The sequence below is a fragment of the Daktulosphaira vitifoliae genome, unplaced genomic scaffold, assembly GCF_025091365.1.
Source record: "Daktulosphaira vitifoliae isolate Bord-2020 unplaced genomic scaffold, ASM2509136v1 Scaffold_3, whole genome shotgun sequence".
In the NCBI taxonomy this organism is placed as follows: domain Eukaryota; kingdom Metazoa; phylum Arthropoda; class Insecta; order Hemiptera; family Phylloxeridae; genus Daktulosphaira; species Daktulosphaira vitifoliae.
In genome coordinates, this window is record NW_026099574.1 from 5,722,334 (window position 1) to 5,747,204 (window position 24,871).

At 26.3% G+C, this 24,871-nt stretch overlaps 3 protein-coding genes across 5 annotated transcripts; 1 reads left to right on the forward strand and 2 right to left on the reverse strand.

Moving 5' to 3' along the window:
- Window positions 1-51: 51 nt before the first annotated feature.
- Window positions 52-6,819, reverse strand: LOC126901087 (lysocardiolipin acyltransferase 1-like). 3 transcript variants are annotated; one of them, XM_050677311.1, is made up of 8 exons: window positions 6,541-6,742; window positions 4,973-5,177; window positions 4,740-4,895; window positions 4,533-4,683; window positions 4,356-4,470; window positions 4,075-4,289; window positions 3,774-4,007; window positions 2,832-3,334 (listed from the first exon to the last, which is right to left on the reverse strand). In XM_050677311.1, the coding sequence occupies exons 2-8, from the start codon at window positions 5,161-5,163 to the stop codon at window positions 3,269-3,271; spliced, it is 1,128 nt and encodes a 375-aa protein (XP_050533268.1). In that variant the 5' UTR covers window positions 5,164-5,177; window positions 6,541-6,742; the 3' UTR covers window positions 2,832-3,268. The 3 variants fall into 3 exon arrangements, with proteins under 3 accessions (XP_050533269.1, XP_050533268.1, XP_050533267.1); XM_050677310.1 differs by lacking the exon at window positions 6,541-6,742 and adding an exon at window positions 6,264-6,516 and having other exon boundaries at window positions 2,834-3,334; XM_050677312.1 differs by lacking the exons at window positions 2,832-3,334; window positions 3,774-4,007; window positions 4,075-4,289; ... (2 more) ...; window positions 4,740-4,895; window positions 4,973-5,177 and adding exons at window positions 52-580; window positions 658-856; window positions 1,437-1,554; ... (1 more) ...; window positions 1,824-2,141; window positions 2,218-2,420 and having other exon boundaries at window positions 6,541-6,819.
- A 76-nt stretch (window positions 6,820-6,895) lies between these two features.
- On the forward strand, window positions 6,896-8,865 carry LOC126901092 (programmed cell death protein 2-like). The gene is made up of 5 exons (XM_050677316.1): window positions 6,896-7,193; window positions 7,254-7,414; window positions 7,498-7,783; window positions 8,251-8,477; window positions 8,536-8,865. Exons 1-5 carry the CDS (start codon window positions 7,089-7,091, stop codon window positions 8,804-8,806), a joined length of 1,050 nt encoding a protein of 349 aa, XP_050533273.1. The 5' UTR covers window positions 6,896-7,088; the 3' UTR covers window positions 8,807-8,865.
- A 7,606-nt stretch (window positions 8,866-16,471) lies between these two features.
- LOC126901093 (uncharacterized) lies at window positions 16,472-23,916 on the reverse strand. The gene is made up of 3 exons (XM_050677317.1): window positions 23,667-23,916; window positions 23,395-23,547; window positions 16,472-17,263 (listed from the first exon to the last, which is right to left on the reverse strand). The coding sequence occupies exons 1-3, from the start codon at window positions 23,731-23,733 to the stop codon at window positions 17,043-17,045; spliced, it is 441 nt and encodes a 146-aa protein (XP_050533274.1). The 5' UTR covers window positions 23,734-23,916; the 3' UTR covers window positions 16,472-17,042.
- Window positions 23,917-24,871: the final 955 nt, after the last annotated feature.

Here is a 24,871-nt window from a genome sequence, read left to right on the forward strand (position 1 = left end):
ATAATTGGCATAAAACCAAAAGCTTTCAAATTTTATACTGAAAAAAAATGATAATATTTAATAACTCTTTATTTAATAAAATCTAAACACCAACTTAAAATTAAAATTACACAATTTAATACAAAAATGAATACAAAAGAACTAATACCACTACATTTCTTAAAACTAAAAAAAATCACAATAATTTATTCACAGATCAGGCAGGATAAAACTTAATAACAAATTAAAGATCTATTTATGAAACCATTAATTTATGATTTTAATTCCAAACGTAAAGGAAATGTCAACAAACTCAAATTACTTTAAAATGAAATACTAAAATTTAATAAAAATATAAAATTAAATTTTAAATATTAATGAGACCTCTGAATTGAGATTAAAATTATAATAAGTGTGAATGATTTCATCCCCAAGGGTTGATTTAACGATTTTTCTTAGGATGCTTAAACCGATTGTAGAATTTTACTTCCAGCATTTGAAAACCATCATCAACAAATGATAACCCAACAAATATAATACAAAATATCAAACACCAATATTGAAACAATGATGAAGTAATTAGATTATACACAGTAATGACCTAAAAAAATCATAAGTATTCTAAGCATTTTTTATCATTTTATTAACATAGGATATATTATAAAAACTTAAAGGTACCTCAATTAAAGTCCAGAACATAAAAGATAAATAAAGTGAATTGTGTGTTAGAGTATTTTCATTATTGACTGTTAATGAGTTAGACACAAATGAAGATGACAAAGTGAATTCTGCTAATCTCTTTTCTTTTTCACTCCAAAGTTCAATCAACCATAGCTTTAATCCATCAGTGCTTTTTGGTAAATCAGATATATCATACCTGTGTAATTAGACTAATATAAAAGTATTTGAAAGTAAAAGTATAAAAACAATTAATAGTAATGAAATTTAATTATACATTTTAAATATAAAGTATGTAATACTGCCATATTATTTATTTTTAATTTAAATTAAAAAAGATCATTCTTAAAATGTTTAAATGATTGGGCAGTTTTAAGAAAGAAAACAAATTGTGATATAAAAAAATATCCTCAGGTCTCTCATTCTCAATTATTATACTCAAATGAGCTAAAATTACTCATAAGTATTTTGATGATTTTTTAAACAATAATGAATAATACAGAATATTAAGTTCATTTCAATAATTTGGTATTGTGGTAGTAATGATGAATTTCTATGATTTTAATTAACCTTGATTTATAATTATAATTTTGATTTAAGTACTTTAAAATAAATAAGTTTCTAAAATGCTTTATTTAAATCTTAATGTATGAATTAAGTATTTTTTTATAAAGTTGTTTTTGAATAAACTTATCAGTTGTATAAAATTTTTCATAATTTAAAATAATGTCAAGATAAAATTTTTATTATTTAAAATTTTAAATGTAAAAAGAGACTACCGTTTAATGTGGAAATGCACATTTTTAGGAAATACACCACACAAAGCATCAATTTCATTTTGTGGAATTAAATCTGGATAACCAATAGTTATATCATATACAGCTTCAATTTGTTTATCTAAAATAAAATAATCATTTTTAACTGTAAAAAAATAACATTAAGGTTTATTTTTTAAATTACTTTTTCTCATTGTATCAGTAAGAAACACAAAACCAGTTGTTTTTGGATGCAAGACATATCTGTATTTAGGGAAATTGTTTTTTTCAGCATATATATTACTGAGCTCAATGTTTTTTAATGAAAGATCAGTACCTTCTGGGAATAATAAAATCTAAAAAAAAATCAAGAATAATGAAAGATCTAAGAATATTTTAAAAATCTTATACTTGATTGGTATCATGGACATTGCTAAAATACTTTAATTGATCAGCCATTAAACTTTGATCATGGTCCCAGCGACGTTGTATATACAAAAATCCAGACATCTGCATTACCCAACCAACAAATGGTACATGGCGAATTGCTGATTTCAAGACCATTTTCAATTTATGTGCTGGTGGTTCAGTACCATAATACATACATGCCCATAAAAAATTCCAATCTAAACGATTTCTATGATTCATTAATATTAATGCACCATCCTTAGGCTTTATATGATCTCCAGTAATTACAAACTCTGTTTTAAAAAGCAGTCGCATTAGTACCTGCAAAATAAAGATTATTATAAATGATAGACAACTAATTATAATATAAATTAATAAATATGCAAATTATTCTTACTGTAGGATACATTTCCCATACTGAGTATATTATACCAATAATAAAACGAAATAATTCAGGGTAGATAAATAGTAATGGTATTGTTGGACAACAGAGAATAAGAAAACCACTTGCTATGCTTAGGTACCAAAGAAATATGTATGCAAATCCTCGCCATTCCATGTTTTATACTGGTTAATTTGGATTTAGAAGATGTATTATCACTAAGAACAAATAATAAAATGTTTGATTGTCAATTAAAAAAATAGTAATTTTAAGAACAATCATGCATAGCGCTAGGGTTAAAACACCACACCAATAAACTAAAAGCAGAAATACATATAGAGGTACTAAATTGCAACAAGGTACAATAAAAGATTGTTAATTATTTTATGAGGTTTAAATAATAAAATAGAAAACTACAAATAACATTTTTGATCATCCACATGTATACATATATTAAGTACAAGATCTATGTTAACATTTAATTTTTAGTTACACTAAGAAAACAATATAATATTTAATTTCAATTTATTAATAAGTGACTGTAGAAATATGTTATTCAAGTAAAATTTATATATTCAAGCACAAGAATAATATTAAAATAATGTTGTATTACAATAAAAGTATATTATATTATAAGTTTATAATTCATCTGTGACATAAAATGTATAACTAAAATCTATTAACAAAGAAAATATTTAAGATAACATGTTTTTTTTTGTCCATGTAATATAAATCAGAAACATTTGGAATTCATTAAATAATACTCAAAAATAGTTAATTGGAACAATATAATTAAAAAATATACATTATGTTCTAATAGATAACATTAAATTTTAACCTCCAAAAAAATGTAATTAAATAAAATTTAACCTTTTTTTTACAATAGTAAACAAGATATATTTAATTTATTTTTATTTTAATACTCCCTTATTGCATATTATACTTAAATTTTTTGTTAAAAAAAAAAAATACATTATTTTTATTGGAATACTTTAACTAATTTACAAACATGACAAAATAAATTTAAAATCACACAATTTGTCCAGTAATTTATAGTATAATTTTCCTATGACTTCTTATACTTTGAATACTTCTTAAGTAATTGATTAGCTTCGCCATCAATTTCTTTATCCTTAAAAATAACATAATAGTAAACAAAAATTTTTTATTAGTTAAAATACTAATGAAATTTGTATCAAAAAATATTTTATTATATTTATTTTTTATAAATAATGGCAATGGATATAAATTTAAAATGATAAAAAAAAATAAAAAATATTTTTTGTTAAAAATTTATGTATCATCCATTTAAAATAAGTTTTAATTGCCTGTAATTAATTAGGAAATTGCAAAAGTTTGGCTAGTATAAAATTTAGTAAGGAGTTTTGTTTTTACAAGTTTATTTCTTTTATATTAGATGAAAAGTTTCTGAAAAACTTAATTGTATAAGATATAACATAATACTGGTTAAAAAAATAGTTTTCTATATTAATAATATGTGTGGTTTTTCAACATGACAACAAAATGTGTATCCTGAATATATAGATTCAAATTATCATAAATTTACTTACCTCAGAATCTTTAGTCGGGAGTTGCAAAACTTGTTCTAACCATTGTAAAGCCATTTCATATTCTTTTTTTGCTATAAAACATTTGGCAAGATGCAAGCGACAGTCTTTTAGCTGAATTGGTGATTCACGTTCAAATTTTAAGAACAACTCTATAGCTTCAGGGACAGTACCTTTAGGAACTTCACCATACAACCAGCTCGCTATACGGCGTTCAAATGAGGTTAAAATGGCCACCTGTAAGTAATTAATACTTATATTTTAAAAATATATACCATAAGAATATTTAAAAAGAAACCCTTACTTCATATTCCAGTTTTCCTTTCAAAAAATATAATGTGGGATCTTTAGGATTGATTCGTATAGCTTCATTAATATGATTTTGAAAAACATATCCTCCTTCTATTTTTTCTTTAGTTGACCCTAGTTGACCTCGTGCTCCACTGCAAATAGCAAACCATTTATGAGCATTACAGTTTCCAGGATACATTTCTAAAGCATGCTTTGCCCATTGTACTCCTAAAATAAATTATAAATGTTTTTTAACACATTAAAATAAAGTCAATTTTTTTTTTAATAAATTACCTTCATCAATAACAGTTTTGCTCTTTTCAGGATTTTTTTTTGCTGCATTATAATACTTAGATACAAATTGACATGACTTTGATAACCTCCATAAAACTTCAATGTCATCTGTTCTCTAAAATACAAAACATTAAAAATAAAACATAAGAAAACAAACCAGTCTTAGATTTGACATACTTCTTCATTAAGTTTTACTAATATTTCATAAGCTTTAAGCTTATCTTCATCATTTCCATCAAATAATTCATCTACTTTATCAAATATATCATCACTTAATAATGACATACAGTTATAATTACTTTGTATAGCTGTCATGTTTTCAATTGAACTAATGAAAAACATATAGTAAAAAATAGTGATATGTATTAATAGTTGTATTAATACTTTTCATTTAATTGTTGAGAACTTGGAGAGTCTTCATTATCAGATGACATATCGTGAAATTCGTCGTCAGTTCCTAATGCTGTATATAAACTTGTTTCACTTGTAACACTACTACTTGACAAGGTCAACCGGTGACCAGGTTTTAAAACTTTTTTCCTAAATAGAATATTAATTATTTGTCATTAAAATACTAAGTCCTTGACAAAGCTATAACAAAATAACAAAACATTTACTTGAGATCTTTTATTTCAGTTTGGAGATCAATTATTGCAATGTTTAAGTCATCTACTTCTTGCTTTAATAACAGTTTTTCTTTTTTTTCTAAAAGTCGAACTAAAAACACAACACCTACTGAACCGACTGTGATTCCAATACTAACAGCAACAGCAATCACACCCCTTATCCAACGCGAATCTGTTGACATTACATTTGGTGTTCCTACACAAGGAAACAATCAGAAAAAGCAGCAGTCATATATTATCTCTTTATCACTTCAATACATCATTTTAACTTTCAATTTAACAAACATTAAGATTATACTTGACTTAGATACATTAATAGTTAATAAATAATAATCAAACAGTAATGCTAATCAAATTAAGTAACACAAATCATAACATTGACTGTAAATGATATCAGTTGATAGAGATACGACCTTAGATTATTTAAATTTAAATTATTTGGATGATTATGATAAGTATACTTTGATAATAAAGAAAAAATTTTAAGTAGATAAAATATATAATTAAAAAATTACTAATTTTGTAAAACCAACTAAGAAGTAGTGTATAAGAATTATTGAATGATTTGTTTAAAACACAAAAATTTCTTTAAATTACACAAGTTAAAATAATATTTAAATTCAAAAAAAAAAAAAATAAAATATTTGATGTTAATATATCTGGTCTTAAAAAATTTTAATGAATATTATAAAAACCAGAAAATTTAGATTTTTATTGTAAATAAGCATGTGTATTACAATGCATAAAATTATGTAAGTAAATCATCATGGTTACATTTTTGTGAGAAATTAATGAAATAATAATGTCATTCTACTCTGAAACTAAATATATAATTAAAATCATATATTGACATTTACACATCATACACAAAGTACTTTTTTGTTTTGTTTTGAAAACAAAGATATTTTATTAACTATTATTAAACACAATACTATAAATTTTAATGATAATTATGTTATTTTAAAAATGATGTTTTAATACTTAAATATCACTTTTGAGTCACAATTTACATTACATAAAACAAAAAATTTAAAAGTTTCTAGTGGGCTTATATCTTAAATGTATTTACCTCTATATATTTATGTAATACACTTTATTTTATTTTATAATAAATAAAATATTGCAATAATGCAAACAATTTTTTTATTAAGAGACTAATTAGGTTCAAAACAAATTGGGTTACATTATCAATAATGATTACTGTTGAAATATTAAGTAGAAAAATTTTAAATAGTTATAAAAATTGTATTAATTCTATAAATACTTCAATAATTTATAGTACCTTATATGAAGAATTTTGTATCAATAAAATTATTATTAATTAATCTGCCACAATTAATAATTGTTACAAGGTTAAAATAAAGCATCCACACCAAAACAAAATAAATAAATCCACTGGTATAATCAGCACTTGTTAAAAGTATTTGAAGAATATAATACAGTAATTGATGGATAAAAATGACAAATTAAAAATTATATAAGAGTTCACAGGTGTCAGCGAGTATAAGCACTAGTTATGAAAGCCACAATAGAGGATATTGTTAAACGAGTTCACTTACCCTTACGAGCGTTTGTTAGAGTCTAGAGGTCATGTGAAACAATGGAAGTGAACAGATGATTTAAGAATTATGTATCGAATCAAAAGTTGAAATTAGACTACTTCTAAGAGAAATAAATAAAAAAAACCCACGATAAACGGATAAAAAAAGTCAATGTTTTTGCTTCTTATGTAACACACATGTATAAAATAAAATTTATTATCACCAAGGGAAGCGACAACTAAATGATAATCTTGATAATTTTAAAATATATTAATGACGAAACATAACTCTGGTAATAAATTACTTTCGAGTTAAATTAAGTATGAGATATTTAAAGTGGTTGTCTGGATCTCTTTGTGATGTTACCATTTCTTATCAGATAACTGAGTGGTGTAATTGATAAGGAGCATATTTAAATTTAACATAAAATTGTTTAATGTTTTGATAGAAGTAGTGTAGGGCAGTTATTAACAGCAAGAAAAATTCTTTTAAGATATTTTTTTCTTTCTGAATTTTATGAAAGTATCTTCAGAAATCAGCGAGAACATTAAAAATACTTTGTTGTTATGGCTAAAGCATCGAATAAGGTTTTAGTAGGTTTTGTTGATGAGCCAATTTCTGCTAACTCCCTTGATGATTCCTTTATGACTAATAAAATCGGTGGATTTCCAGTAAATAATTATTATTTTATTTAAAATATCTTTCTCGGTTAAACAAGATGTTTTTTATAGAATATACCAGAAGAAAGCAATATATTGCCACAATGTCCATTGTGTGGTCTTAATATACCTTTATTAGCTCAAATATATGCTCCTCTTTCAAATTCAGATTATCATAGGACATTGTATATTCATGCATGTGTTAATCCTAGTTGTTGGAATAAATCAGAAAGGTATATACTGATTCATGAAATTATGAACATAGGTTGATGTAAAGTAATGGATGATTCATATTAATAATAAATTATATTTTTAGTTGGATATGCTTAAGAAGACAATGGAAAACATTGGATAACAATGAAGAAAATAGAAAATCCTCAACATTTATCGAATGGTGTGACGATGCTGATGATTGGGGTGAGGCATCCCTTGTGGAAGAAAATGGAAATTTAAGTAAAAGTTTAGCCGCTACTGAACTATATTCTACATCAAGTGCAGAAATAGAAAATTCTGATGTAGATGAAAATATTTTAGTTGAAACAATTCAAATGCCATCTGTTGATATTATTCAACTTTTAGATAGTAAAAAAGAAGTACCACAAGTGAGTTTAAATTGATCAATAATTGTATTGTGACCAAAAATGTTGAATTAGCTGCTCAGTTTAATTAATTGGAAAAAGTCTATCTAAGAATTTTTACTTATAGATATCTCATTAATGTTTTAAAAGAAAATATTTAAATCTATTCTAATCAAACAAATGTTTGAAAAAATATAATTAAATTATATAAAATTCTTAACTAATTAAGCAGAACCAAAATAAAAACTTAATATGATATTGTAACTTTTTCTAATAAAAATTTAAATCTATCTTTCTTTTAATCGTTATGTAATTTAATTAGTGAGTAAATTATTTAGAATAGATTATATTTTTAAAAATGCAAAGTTAATAAAATGGAATAAAACCAATTTTAAATTCCTATAGTATTTTAAGAAATATAAATTTTAATAATTTTATACTTAGTTGTAAAAAAGATATATTGAACTTTTAGTATATGACTTTCTTTTTAGATATCACACAGTAAAAATATACTCTTTAAGCCTTTTTATATTTCTGTGGCTTTTGAAGAAATTCCAAAAAAAGAATTATTTGATAAAAATTTTAGTAATTTTCAAAATAACCAAATTCTTGTTGAAGATAAAAATGAAAGTTATGAAAAGAGTATTCCAATACATGGTGATAAACTTTTTGAAACATTTGCATCAACAATAAGAAAAAATCCTGGTCAAATTTTAAGGTAAAATGTATAGCTTAATTTTATTATAATAGTCAACATACATATATCATTTTTTCAGATATTGTCGAGATGGAGGTAAACCCTTATTCTTATATGAACAAGAAGAGCCTCTTAAATGCTGTAACTGCCAAGGGAAATTAATATTTGAACTTCAAATTCTTCCTTCATTAATTACTTATTTAAAATTTGTGAACGGAGAAAACTTTCATGGAAGTGGACACTTAGAATATGGAACTGCATTAATATATTCGTGCGAAAAAAGTTGTTGGGCAGAAATGGATACATATAAAAAAGATACTGTTATTGTTCAAGAAGAAAAAATTTTTTAAGTTTTATTATTGTATTGTTATGAATACTTATGTACCATTAAAAATATTACTATTTAAAATCGTCAATTTTTATAGTGTACTTAAGCAAACTTATGGTAGAATACTACTCCAATTTATTTATACTGTACATTTATTATGAATTGAGTACTAAAATCTTACTAATAGTAATATATAATTTTTATAACCAACAGAAAAAAAAGGTAAAGTACAGTGAGGTTTAGTAAAGTAGTGTTGAAGCATTTTTTAGATAAGTGATGGTTGATATCTGACAATGAATAAAATCACTATTGTATAACAAATTAATGGATATTTTAAATATTTAAAATTCAGCACAGTGGGGTCCAGTACATGTACAGTACTACATTCCCCGTACAGAATCATCTCTTTTAAATAACCTTCGTTCTTTTTGGTCTTTTGTACGCAAAACCCGCTCATCTCGTACATCACCCACGCATGTAGTGTTTAATAATGTTTCTAGTACCTACCTTAAAGAAGTAGCTAATATTTTTTCTAATTATTTTTCCTCTGTAAATACCCCTTCTCTCAATTCTTTATCTTGTCCAGCACAACTTCCCCCCAATTTCTCCTTCTTACCCTCCAAAATAGAGTTCACAATTAACGATGTTAGTAAATTTCTGTTTCCCTTCGTAACAATAAAACTATCGGCCCTGATGGAATACGAGGCCACTTTTTATTTATCTTAAGGGATGTTATTGCCTGGCCACTTCTCCTGTTATGTCAAAAATCTTTTGATTCCGGGTTCTTCCCTTCCTCACTTAAGCTTGGCTCTATTTCTCCGATACTTAAAACTGGTGACCCGTCTCAAGTAACAAATTACCGTCCAATAACCACGCTTTCTCACATATCTAAACTATTTGTAGCTATTGTTATTAATTCTATCCATCCTATCCTCAATAATATTTTATGTGATGAACAACATGAATTTCGTCCAGGTCGTTCAACAATCACTTGTAACCTCATTCTCTCATCCTACATATATGATTCCTTTAATCAGCAAAGTCAAGTAGATGTCATTTACAAGGACTTCTCGAAGGAATTCGATAAAGTAGATCACAGTATTCTAATTAAAACTCTGGATAATCTAGGTATTGGTAATCCTCTACTGTCTTGGGTTTACTCTTATTTATCCGATCGTCAATATTTTGTTTGAACTTCCCATTCAACCTCCGATATCTTCTATACATCTTCTGGAGTACCCCAAGTTGCAATTCTTTCTCCTCTTCTGTTTGCTCTTTTCATCAATTCCGCACCATCAGTCCTCCGTTATTCCAAATTACTGATATTTGCTGACGACATGAAACTTTTCCTCCGTATCAATTCCTTATCTGACTGCCACTTACTACAAGAAGATCTATTGCAGTTTACTAACTAAAGTGAATCCCTTGACTTCTCTCTCAATATTAATAAATGCTCAATCATGTCATTCTTCCGGCGTAATTCTCACATTGCGTTTCCTTATTCTATTAATAACATTCCTTTAATTCGTCCCTCTGAGTCAATACGTGATCTTGGGTTTATTCTCACTCACAATCTTTCTCCAAACAAACACATCCAACATATTTCCTGTAAAGCCCTCAAACTCCTTAGTTTCATCTCCCGTATTACTCAAGAATTTAAATTATCTAACCCTCTTAAAACTCTCTACACCTCCCTTGTTCGCCCCATCCTAGAATACGGCTCTGTTCTTTGGAATCCCCAAACGGCTTGCGCAAGCGAATCACTAGAAAGGATTTAAAGAAAATTTTTAAACCTGGCAGCATACCGCCTCAATATCCCTCATACTGCTCATGATTACTCCCCTGTCCTATTAACCCTACATCTCTCCAGCCTTGCCGATCGACTCCACAATTCAAACCTCTCCTTCTTAAATAACCTCCTATCCAACAAAATAGACTCTAGCTAACTTCTTAGCCTTCTAAGATTTAAAATCCCTCTTCGCACCACCCGTTCTTACACTACATTCCTCATCCTCCATACCCCTTCTCATTTCCTTGACTCCGCCCCAATGATTCGCCTTATGTGGTTAGCTAATAATGATCCAGTTTTCGATTTATTTTAATTAATCCTCGTTTATGTTGTTTTAATTTATATTTTGTATCAATGTATATTTAAATATTCTTTTGTTACTTGTTTCTCACTAATTTTTATGAATGATGTTTTTGATGACTGTTATGTATATTTTGGGCTTTGCCTGTATAAAATGTTTTAAATAAATAAATATTTCACCTACTTTTTTTGTGAAAGTTTTCAATAAAAAAAAATAATGAATTTATTGTCATAACTTTTAGCTAGTATGGAAAATATTAGGTGGTGTTGGCATAAGGTGGTTGAAAGAACTTTTAAATAAAATCTAATAAGAAGGGAAAATTCCAAATGAATGGAGGGATAGTATTGTGGTGCCGATATTTAAAGGTAAAGGTGACATGTGTGGAAATTATAGAGGCATAAAGCTTACGAGTCATAGTATGAAAATTTGGGAAAAGGTAATAGATAAGAGAATAAGAAATGAGACATCGGTATTTAAAAACCAGTTTGAATTTATGCCTGGTAAGTCAGCAATGGAGCCAGTATTTTGTGTAAGGCAACTAAAAGAAAAGTTTAAAGAAAAGAAGAAAAAGCTGTGTATGGTATTTATAGATTTTGAGAAATCGTATGATAGAGTACCGAGAGAGGTTTTAAAGTGGGCATTAATGAGAAAAGGAGTCCCGAAAAGGTACATTAATATAATAAAAGATATATATGATGGCACTTGTACTAGGGTAAAAAGCGTAGGAGGAGTATCGGAAGACTTTCGGGTAAGAGTAGGAGTGCACCAAGGTTCTGCTTTAAGGTTATTCTCTATAGTAATGGAATAAATTACTAGAGAAATACAAGGAAAGGTGCCGTGGTGCATGTTGTTTGCTGACGATATAGTGTTAATAGGAGGAAATTAATTAAAGGCTACAGGTGTGGAGATCAGCTCTTGAAGAAAAGGGTTCAAGAATAAGTAGAAGTAAGACAGAGTATATAGAGTACGAGTTTGACAAAAGAGAACACGAGGTAGGTGAAATGAGGAGGTCAGTGACTATAGGTGAGGATGTGATTGGAGAGGTGGAGAGTTTTAAGTATTTAGGGTCATTTGTGCAAAAAAGTGGTGGTATTGACGAGGATGTAAGACACAGAATTAAGTGTGGGTGGTTGAAGTGGAGAGAAGCGTCTGGCGTCTTATGCGATAGAAGAATTCCAATGAGGCTGAAAGGTAAATTCTACAAGACTGTAGTGAGGCCAACTATGATGTATGATTCAGAGTGCTAGACGGATGAGAATGCTTAGATGGATGAGTGGAGTGACTAGAGAATTAGGATAAGGAACGAGTATATAAGAGGGAGTATAGGTGTAGCGTCAATCGATGATAAGATTAGAGAATATAGATTTAGATAGTTTGGTCATGTAATGAGGAGAGAAGAATCGGAAGCTGTGAGAACAGTTATAGAAATTAATGTTGAAGGAAGAAGAGGTAGAGGAAGACCAAAAAAGAGATGGAAGGATACTATTGAATGCGATATGAGGACAGCTGATGTGAGCGTAGAGATGTGGGAGATCGTGTCAAGTGAAAGTTTAGGATAAGGGTGGCCGACCTCAAGTAGTTGGGATTAAGGCGAGGAAGAAAAAGAAGAAGAAAAAGATTGCCATAACTTTTAGCTCAACTTGAAATTGACATTATTAAATTAAATAAAATGGTATTGTTAAGATTAATATAGTCAGAAAATTTTATAACTACTATTTACGGTAAATTTAACAGAAAAACTTAATATTTTTTTGTATTTTTATCGTAATAAATCACTTAAATAGAAATCATTTCTAATAAAATTTTGGCGTTAAAAAAAATTCTACAATAATTGTAATATTTTTACATAATTGTAATTATTGAAATATGTAGAACTGTATTCATTTTAATGATTTACTTTAACTAAAAAACCAATAAAAAAAGTTGTTAAGAAGATCTATTCAATTGAGCGTATTATAAAATTTGATAATAATCGTAAAAATCGATTATTAAATTCAGGTAAAACTAAAAATCATTTTTTTTTTTTAAGATTTATATTTTAAACAGCAATATGTTTCAAAAAAATTTTGAATGTTATAGACTGGTAGTAGCACACACAAATAGAGTTAAAAAATTAACAGATTACAAAGTAAAACTATTTACTTTTTGTAGTTGAATGCTTTTATTATATCAAATCTAATTCGACAATAAATACTTTAAAAATATCAGAAATTAATGATTTTAATTGTTTGTATGAGTAAAGCTGGTAAATCTAATTTTTATTTGATTAAGGTTTTTTTTTCATATTTTGAGGGTAATATCTTCAACTAAATAAGAATTATAGTCATTGACATGTCGTTGAAGAAAAAAGTAGGTCAAGTGTGGGTTGGGAAAATAAATCGCTCCCATAAAAAAACCACATAATAAAATAATATTAACATGAATAAGAAATTTCTTCTCGCGAGGGGAGACTACAGTGATGAGATTCTTGATATTTATTGAAGTTATTGAATCTAAACGAAATAAATATCAAATGATTTGAAATTTTTTTTCTAACTTAAAACAAAATACAAAATATTAATTGTCACAGGCGAATTCGAACCTCGTATTTTAATTAATTTTCAAAAATTAAGTTAAATAAATTTAACTTTATAAAAATTACATTGAAAAAGCTTAATTTGTGTCCAAAAGTTGTTTTTTAGAATCCCCCTGTGGGCAGGTTTAGAGTCAGATTTCCAAAAAATTTATATTAAACGAAAGAAAATATCTAAGGTTTTAATATAAAAAAAATTATTTTAATTTGTTCATTTTTCAAAAAATTGTGGCAGTTTTTTTAAGTATTGAAATATTTCATGTTAAACAGTGGTTTTTACATAAAAATTACATTTTTCGTTTAATTCGACGGCCATTTTCTTACAGAAGAAAAGGTGTAGGGACAAAATTTTTTTTTTGAACTTATAATTTTTATTGTAAGCTTTAACTTGACATATGTTTAAACAACATATTTTATTGTTTAAACAATAGTATTTCCAGAACTTTTTCAAAATGTAAGTTGAAAAATTCTACTTTTTATACGTATGTTTCAAGTATTAAACCCCTCTGTATACTCAGAAAAAGAACGTTCCATGCTTTAATGAAATTGAATCATTGTTTTTAAGCCTAGCGTGTTACTTAGTAATAACCCTGAAATTAATTAATATATATAAAGGAAAATAGTCCAATTTTTAAAAAAGTATGTTAAATGAAAGTAATAAACATATAGTGATTATAAAATAAAAATTGTGAATTTAAGTTGAAAATATAAAATCGAAAGTCGAAAATTTTAGCACAAAAATAGCATGTTTTTAATCATTGCAGTTATTTGCACACAGAAGATAAATCGTAAGAAACATTTTTTTTAGCTTCGATGCGAAGCTGAGAAGGTATTGATTTTACTATGATGTGTTTTTTTTTGTGTCTGTTACCATTTTTTCTCAGATTTCACCGAACCGATTTCTTTCAATGATATGTCAAAAGATCACAAATCGTATCTAGTCGAAGACATTACCCTCAAAAATTGAAAAAATTTCCCTCGTTCCACGTAAATGAGGGAAACCTCCAAAAAAATTACAAATTTAAAAATCGCTAATTTTCGAAATTTTTTCAATTTTTTTTCTTAAAATTGCCATAACTTTTTTAAAAATAACCGAATCAATATAATTTTTTTTTATATAGACGCATGATATCATTACTTTTCATTTAGTATATTTTTTTTTATAAATTTGACTCTTTACCTGCCCACAGAGGATTTAAAATGACAACTTTTTCACAAAACATTAACTTTTTCAACTTGACTTTTGAAAGTGTTCCGGAAATACTGCGTCCTTTAAACATATATCAAATTAAAGCTTATTTTATGTGCTATAAAATTAAAAAAAAAAATTTGTCCCGACACTTTATCTTCTGCATGTAATCGGCTGCCGTAGTTAAAAAAACGCTATTTTTGTGTTAAAATTTTCGATTTTAAATTTTCAACTTAAAAATGCTATAACTTTTCGAAAAATGTATTGAAAGTAATAAACATATAATGATTATAAAATAAAAATTGTGAATTTAAGTTGAAAATATAAAATCGAAAGTCGAAAATTTTAGCACAAAAATAGCATGTTTTTAATCATAGCAGTTATTTGCACACAGAAGATAAATCGTAAGAAAAATGTTTTTTTTCATTTTATATTACATGAAAAAAGCTTTAATTTGATATATGTTTAAAGGACGCAGTATTTCCGGAACAATTTCGAAGTTAAGTTGAAAAAGCTAGTTTTTATAAAAAGATTTGAGTACACTCAAATTCTGAAGTATTAAATTAAATGTAAAAACGCATTCATTAATTAATTATATAAAAGAATTGAACTTATACTTCTAATAAAAATAAAATGTTAATTTATTACTCATCAAACTATACATTTTCATTTCTTTGTATTAAGTAGAAAAATATATAACAATTGTTAACATACATTTTTCCTTACGATGTGCTATCCTAATCTAAAATTAGATTAGAGTATCGGGCATCAATATAATGACATTTTCAAATTAAAATTGAGTAAGATAAAACTGTTAATGTAACGCCTATAGCATTTTATGAACGACTAATAGAAATAACTACATTATTCGAGACATAAAAAAAATGTTAAAAGATTCACGACGACCCTTATGTCAATAAATTAAATTTGGATGTGGAGATATTCCTCTATATAATGATTTGATTATTAAAGTTAATTTGTATTTCAGCATATGTACCGAGTAATCCTTTAACGATGTTTCACACAATATCTTCAAAAGTATGAATTGAAATAACTTTTTTTTATTAAATTAAAAATTTATATATATATATATTTATAACACTTACCCTATGAATGTAAAGCTTAAATTTTTTCAAAAGGAAATGTATGTATAAATCTGATTGAGCTATTAGTAAATTATCTACAAAAGACTGATCGATAACAAATTTTAATTATTATTGCAGAAGTTGTAAGTACAAAAGTGAGTGGAGATCCACCTGATGATTAATATAACTTTACTTGTGCCTCTACATCAGTTATTATTTTAAATTATAAACACAAATTTGCATTAACCAAAATACTGTTTCAAGGTATAATCCAACCGATTCATTATCAAAACAAAATTTGAGAGTAATTTTTAACGTTATTGAAAAGTTCTTTAGTAAACTTTCAATTTTTAAGTTACCAATGGGAATTTTTATTTTGTTCAACTTTGAGGCTAAATAATTTTTTATACGAACAACATAAATACTTAAACTCTTATATAAAAAACCATTTAAAAATTTAATGTAATCAAATCACAACTATAATAATGCATTTACAAACAAAAGCGTTTAGAATTATAATTTTTACACGATAAAGATGCTATATTAGATTATATATGCTTTATACAAAATTTTCACATCACAACATGTCTAGGCAATTTATGCCATTGATTGCATGGTTGTTTTTTGGACGGATACTCGATAAAAATATTCAGGCTTGACCAATCTTCTATTAAAATAGAAGAGACACGTGAAATAATAATAAATATAAAAGTATAAAAAAGAAAGATAATTTTTATAAAGTACTATTAAATGATCCTCAAGTAAAAGTTATTTCATTATTGCCACAAGACACATTTTGATAAAACTATACTTTCTCAGCAAAATGATAGATTCTAATACATAGAAATCCCATGAACTATAATCAAAGAATAGTAGTCTCCATTAAAGACAACATATTAAATGTACAGTGTAAACGTGTCTATAAATTAGACAATATTAATTTAGTCATTAATATAAATGACTAAAAATCATCTCTTTAATTACAGATAAACATAAAAAAATATAAAAAAAAAAAAACTTAAAAAATCTTTGTAATAAACAAATTAAAACTTATTATTTATATAATATTATATTACCTATCTATATTTCTAATAAGTTTATATTTCTTAAAAACTAAAATATTAATAAATATAAACTATTAATTATTGGTAATTAAATTCGTATTGTGTTAACAATGAATAACAAAACGTGTATTAACTTTTATAATACACAAATTAAACAATCTATACTTAAATATACGGTATAGTTTAACGAGAACGATAAGTAATCGTTCAAAGAAAATTTTTGTTTTTATAGGAGACAAGCGATAAAAAATGTTATTCTCAAAATATGTTGGGGATGAGCTTGATTGTAATTGCCAGCAATATGGTCAAGAACATTGTACTTCCTATAGTCGCAGCAGCGTTGCAGAAATCTTGTTCGCAGGTACTACAATATTCAATACGAACATTAGGTTTAGTATTAATGTGGCAAGGACCATCGTCGTTTGAGCTGTCTGTTGACCAAGCACACGACCTCACAATCACTACTTCGCCAGTGTCCACTGTAAAATAATAATGAGACATTAAAAACCAAAATAAAAATTCCAATTAATAAATAAATTAATAGGGTTCGTCAACGATATTTTGGATATTGATATCATACTGAATTTCAACGACATATCGCAAAATTGAAAAAAAAATTGTATTGTATGAAAAAATAATTGATATCGAAAAAAAAATTATATTCAAAAATTAAATTTTAATTTTAAATGTGTTCACCGTTTTTTTATTTTCAAGAATACCGTTAAGTTATCATTGCTGTAAAAATCAGACTACGGTATACCAACCAAATCAGATAATGATATTAATATCAAAATAATATAGTAAATAGCTACATCTCATAACGATAATTAAATATTTTCAAATTAATTTTTAATATGAAGAAATAAGTTTTTTTATTTTTGGTACAAAACTTTATCATTATACAGAGTGTTCAGTAAATTAAGAAATAGGTAAATTGTTACAAACATTGAGAACGATGGAATACAGTTTCCTTACTTACTGAACACCCTTCTATATATTGTTTATATTAAATGAACGAAATTGTTCTTTATTGAATAATAGTATTACAGTTTCAGTATTTTAGTTTTAAATAATAATAATAAAATATTTTAAGTACTGTTTATATTTTTTTATTGCATTGTCATAACTGAAAACAAAATTTGTTCTTTTCAAAAATAAAATTTAAACTTTAAAAAATGAAACATCATCACCATCATCTAAGATTTTTTATTTTTGGCCTAATTATTTCATTTTATTTTTCAGATTGAGTTTTAACCAGTTGTGTGCTGTAAATTTTCTAATTTTTTAATTTCTTTCTCGAATTTTCCTCATACATTGCTTTGTTATATACTTCGTTTACAAATAGGAGTAACAACAATGTCATAATAAAAAACCTAATCTAAGAATGTGATTTTGTATCAATAAATATCATTTTTCGTCCTATCTCAATTTTATATTTAATAATATACTTTAATACAAAAAAATATTAATAAGATTTTCACGAACTGTTTTTGGCCTAATATCAAATATTTTATCACAAAGTGACCAAAATTCAAATAATATTTTTTTTTCGTTTATTTTAAAAATAATTGATAACGCGGAAAAAATTAAAATAGTCAGCGATAACGATATCGTTAACAAACTCTATAAATGAATATACTTAAACTATAATAATTATACGCAACGTTTATAAGAAATATATTTAAAATTTTTCTACAAAATATTTGAAGTCTAATTATTTAATATTAAAGAAGACATTTTTTTAACACTCATAATAATATAAAGTGCAATTGTATTATAGAATTTTAAGATATGACATAATCGTGCCCACTATAACTATGTACTAAATATTACTGAATTTTTTTTTTTTTTTTGGTCAACAAAAACACGTTATATAGAAGATATATGTAACTTAAAACTATATTCAAAGTATTGACTAAATAGTACAAAATAATGTATAGAATTTCAAAGATGTTTCACATAGATTTGTATGTAAAACGCCAAAGTTATTTGAGATTGTTAGTATATTGTAAAATTTACACTTATTTTAAATTTTAATCTAAATAGCCACAAAATATATAGCTAGATATTTTAGTGTTTTACAGTCGCTATATGAGAATCCTTATAGTTTCTTCAACAAGTTACAATGCTCAATATTTATTAACAAAAAGTAAATCAAATAATTTTTTAATGTTTCGATTATTTAGTATGTCTTGTTCCATAATTATATTTAAAAATTTATAGAAAAGAAAATATAGAATAAACAAATACTTATGAATATCAATTAAACCCAAGTACTAATAAAAAGAAATATTCTACTTTTGTATCTCATAAAAATAATAATTTTATAAACTAATAATTTTTAGTTACTTTTGATAAACTATTTGCACGGCCCAGTTTCTATTTTGATCATACTAGTCCAAGGTCTCGCCTCCCAAAAAAATCGATCAATATGTGGTACAGTATTATTATATTTTTAAGAGATCCTATTTCCTGATGAAGGTTGACATTCGTACACGCATCAGTGAATTATTTGACGACTTGGTCAAGTGGTTTCTTATTTTCAAACAGTCGTTAAAATAACATATCAAAACATTAATGAAAAAAATACTACTGTTTTAAAATGAACATTTTTTTTAACAAATTTTTTTTTATTCAGAAGATTAAGGTCACGGTCTAAATAAAGTAAACAAAAGACACTGTCAATTTGGTAATATAACACAAGGAAAAATAAACAGATTTTCTAGTCAGATTAAAATAGTGTTATATGTTCTAAGTGTTACAAAAATCAAAATTTCTTTTTCATACTTGAAAAATAATAATACAAAAAAATAATAATTATTTTTTTTTATATAAAGAAATAAAATATTTTGAGTAGTTCTCGTTCGTGATTGAAAAATTATCTTTTACCATTAAAAATAAAACATTTATTCTTCAAAATATTAAAAAAATTAAATTGATTATTAATAGTTTTGTTACAAAGATGCGGATCTTTGTAAAGACTGTTATTTGTACCTGACGTTTAAAAAAATTGCTCTATCATTTATTAACAAGCCGTTATAAAATAAATGTATTGTTATGTTTTTGTATCAGAATTATAATATTGCACCGTAAGTATGATAAAAATAATAGATTCACCAATCAGACTTAGAACAGAGGAGTCGAGCGTTCATAGAAAAGTACTTAAGAAGCGTGTGAATAGAGTCTCGCTCTGTCGCCGGGAAATCGCTCCTCTGTCAGATTTTCTTCAGTAAAGAATCCGTGAAATCAACCGACAATACCGTTGAAAAGACTATCTGTAGCGAATCGATTGGTCATTTATAAAAAAAATGAAGAAATCATAATAAGCGCATACAACAAAAACAGTAGTCAGCAGGTGCAAAAATATCATGATATCCATCGATAGACCAGATAACTATACAAACTGCAGCGTTGGAAAAAATGAAGAGAAAAGACATGGGTAAGAGATCGGAAAGGTGAAAGCGCCTCAGTATTTTCGGAGCTTCACGAACTCGATAAAAGGAAATACTAGCAATTATCAATTCTAATCAATGCCAATCAAAGCAAAATAATAATCGTAAAATAATATTTTATAATAGTCATCAATTAATAGCTTCTGTGTCATCCGTTTCCGTTCATTAGTGAATAGAAATTTATTCACGTCGATGATTGCTATTCTCAAACTTAAATTTATTTAATAACTAAAAGTTCTATAATTTAAATAACTACAGAAGTGATAACAATTTCTTCCTAAAAATAAATTGCAAAACGTCACAAGTATAATTTCGGAAAATTCTAAGTGGTTAAAATGAAGTCAAGATATTGCTTTTGTTCACAAAATATAACACATCAAATTTTAGCTACGAGTTTGATGTTGACGGCAGTTTCGGAAACATAACACTTATTTAAATTTTAAGTATAGACATTGTAATTCATGAATGAATGTTTTTCTAGTACTGAAATATAACAAACATAATTACATTTTTTAACAAGATAACGAACAAGTATAAGATAGTTTAATAATTCTTGCTACTTGCATTAATAAGTATTAATACTAGAGTAGTACTTTTGTCGTTGTTACACCGGAACGTACTAATTGACCACTGTTAGTCAACACATATCTAGGTCATAATTCTCTTGAAAATATAATATAATGTTAAAATTAAAAAAGCCTATTCATCAAAGTCAATCTCGCGGGGAGGTATATGAGAGATAGAAACCCCTTTATGATGAAAATTAATATATGGTAAATATGTGTTTTGGCAGGGATAATAAAAAAGTGTCTTATGTATATTTCCTCTTAACCTTGAAAACGCCATTGCTAATTCATTGACAAATTAAGCCTAATTCAAACACTTGTATTTTGAAAAATGAAAGTATCAAGAAATTAAAATAAATAACTTAGGATTTTTTGTATCTTATTAAAATAAAAATAAATCACGAATATATGAAATGCATACATAATACAATAATTAGACCGAATAAGTTTTATTTTCTAAATAAAATGATAAATTAAGTGATTGGTTGTTAACTAGGCTTTAGTGCATGACATTCATCCATAGAGTACGACTTTTTTTTAATCAAATTGACGTGCACTATTAGACAGACTAAGCACCTGAACGAAAAACATCTGAGAATTACACAATGTTTAGCGCATACATCACTGAGCATGTTAAATCGAAAATTATTACTTAATGATTTAAGAAAAGTAACTTTGCAATTTACAATATCGATGATTATCAACAATCAATGAACACAGTAACGTATTTTTTTAGTTGTAAATTAAATCCTAATTAATTGCACAATAAAATTATTTTTAATAATTTAATAGGGTTTTCTTACACGTTTTTTCAATTGGTATTTAAATAATGCTAACGTAGATTTTGAAAATAATACTTTCTAAGTTATTTTGCATGTAATAATCATAATATTATTATAGACAAAAAAAGTAGTTTTTGTGAAAATTGGATGTAAAAATAATTCTAATTACAATATTTTTGACAACCAAAATTGATTGCACGGTGTAAACTAATATCACAAGTTACAATGAATTATAATAATAATATAAATATAGTCATGAGTAAATAAACTGTCAAATATTATCTTGACATTTTTTAAGCTATAATTTTTTTGATGTCCTTCAATTAAAATATGATATTTGATATGTTATAACCTGTATGGTAAAAGTAATTAACTTCGTTATTTGAATAACATTTATGATTTTTTTTTCAATGTAAGCAAAATTTCATTTTCGCCTCACTGTTGGATAAAAAATCACATAAAAATATCTTTGACGTTGAAGATTAAATAGGTTTTCAAATTATATAGATATTCATTTAAATCACTTGAGCCTTAAATCGCTTTCAGTTAAACCAACCATTAAAAATGTGAAATTATATAATTATTATTTAAAAAACAATTAAAGAAAAAAATTTAAATGAGTATACATCTTATATGTTATTTCATTAAAGACAAACAATTCAATTTTTTTGTAAAGTATAATAAATATGAAATATTAAATATACATAACATAACATAACAGAATAAATAACATTAAGATTGTACATACAAAATTATAATAATAACCAAATCTTATTTTGAGATTTTTAAACATGTGACTAAATTTTCCGACGATTTAGTGTTAAATTTATCAATTACAAAAAAGCTACTAACATATTAGTAACTTACAAAACATTATAATTATTGTTCGTTTTTAGTGGAAAAATGCTTTCGTTATGAAAATAATTACAAAAATTAAAACACAGTGTGCGGGCTCCTAACAAATTCGAATTTCCGGTTTGTTTCATTGCATATGTTACTTGTTTTGTTCTTTGCAAGACCGTCAGACTACCAAAGAATGTGACGCACTGTGGCCGTAAGGTTAATAATAATTAAATGAACAATTATTAAATGGTGGCTATTGTATTCTACTTGTCTGTTTATACACCGAAAACGCAGTAAAGACTAATAAACCATCGTCGGCATTTTTATTAGAAAAAAGTACCCTAACCCAAATCTTACGTGATTAATACACAGTAGAAATAAAAAAAAATCGTTTTATATTGTGTTAGAAGTTAAAAAAACAATCTTACACTATTATTTGACGCATTTTACATTGCAACGAAATCAATTAAAGAAATTTTCATTAAAATTTGAAGATGAGAAAAAATATACTTTGATGTGTACATCAAACCTTTATTAAATAATTGGTTTAGAAGACAATAAATCTATTTTATATACTTTGAATGAGTTTAAATATACTTAGAATTGAAATTACTTTAAATTGTATCTATTTTACAATAGCACAACATATGAGTACATCAACAAAAATAAATTTAAGTACATATTACGTTGTATGTTGTTAAAACAATTCTATCTGATGCATGCAATGGGTAAATAGATTGTTTACAATATCAGGTGTGTTGAAGAATTATCTAAATTTTATCTCGACAGGCGAGAAGACCTTAAGATGTAACGAAAGGTTGAGTTTTTTTAGTAATATGATAAATCTAGTATCGTTGATAACAATGTAAGGATACTAAAATTACAATCGCAACGTGAAAGATTTTAACTGCCTGGAAGAATTTAAGGTCATTTAACTAAGTGTTAAATTTATCAGTCTGTAACTTACTGTATCTATGCACTTGTTTCTTGCAGACGGGATATAGAAATGCTGAATGAGATGCTCTGCTACAGTCACCCAAAGCGTTTGTTGAAATATTAAATGGGTTTCCACATCGAGGATCTGTATCGGAAGAGCATACCCAACAGTGAATGGCTTCTCCTATTAATAATAATTAAAAAATTATTTTTTAAAATTTAAAATATGTATTGCACATGAAAAAATGCTCTTGCTTCGTTTAGTTACAAGTGCACAATTTAAACATAGGTATAATAATTTACCACAGTCTGGAAGTAGAGCAATACAGACGAAAGCCACAATGGCCAACATGTGTTGACAGCGTATCATGATTATCAATTAAAATGAACTAGAATTAAGCCAGCCACTTATATTACAGAAGACGAAAACAAAATATAATATTTTTATTACAACACTATGACACGTTATTAGCGTTCGGCACAAGACTGGTTGATTGGCGGTACAGTAAACACAATAGCGGAGATCATCGAGAGCGCAGAGGAAAGCTTTTTGACGGTTCCCCTCTACCCTACGCCTACCACTGACCCCTTTGTCACCGTCGACAACGCTTGTTACGAACGAGTGTTGTACTGCACGTTGCATGCACTCCATTCTAAAATACAATATTTACTAATGTTGGATAATTCTTTTATGAACGGCTCATGTACTTATGTGGTTTACGCGGTTAAACCATAATCTTGTTCACCTACAGGTTGGTCCTCGAAAATTCGAATAGTCAGTAACCACTAAATCGTATGCCTTGAAATTGTTTATTCACTGCGTCTGGCTAAAACGTAGCCAACAAGTTTATGTTCAACTTAATGAGAAGCCAAATGTTTACTTAAATGTGTTAAGATATAAAGTTCATCTAAGTGTACAAACACAATAATCATTATGCTAATCGTTGATTAATTTTTGTATTTTTCAAATTTATTTGATATTTAACATATTATTTTAAAATTTAGAAACAATTTTTGGCGGAGGGGTTACAATCCATCCCATTTGGATATGCCACTGTACCTTTGACAAACTCATAAAGTACCGTGTAATGTAATTTTTAAATAAAATACCATTTTAATGGGTATGCATTGCAATATTTTTATGTAGTATTTTGTTGATTGAACTTGATATACAAAATGCCAAGTGTCTATAGTATGTATGGTTATCCCCTGTTTAGTAGTTACAATGTGTTGAAGCATCTGTATTAACATAACTAGACTGGTGTAATTTGTAATCATAATAATATATATATTTATAAGTAAACATGATTACGATTAATAATTGTTGTCAAGTTAGAATTGTACATATTTAAGTACCTAAACATAACATGTTTTATGTTATATGTAGACGTTTAATTAATGTGTTTAAAAGAAGACTTATTGCTTATAGCTTATTATGTACTCCTTTTCTCATTAATAGTATCTTTATATCACGGGGTTAAGACAAACTACTGTTAATGAAAAAAAAC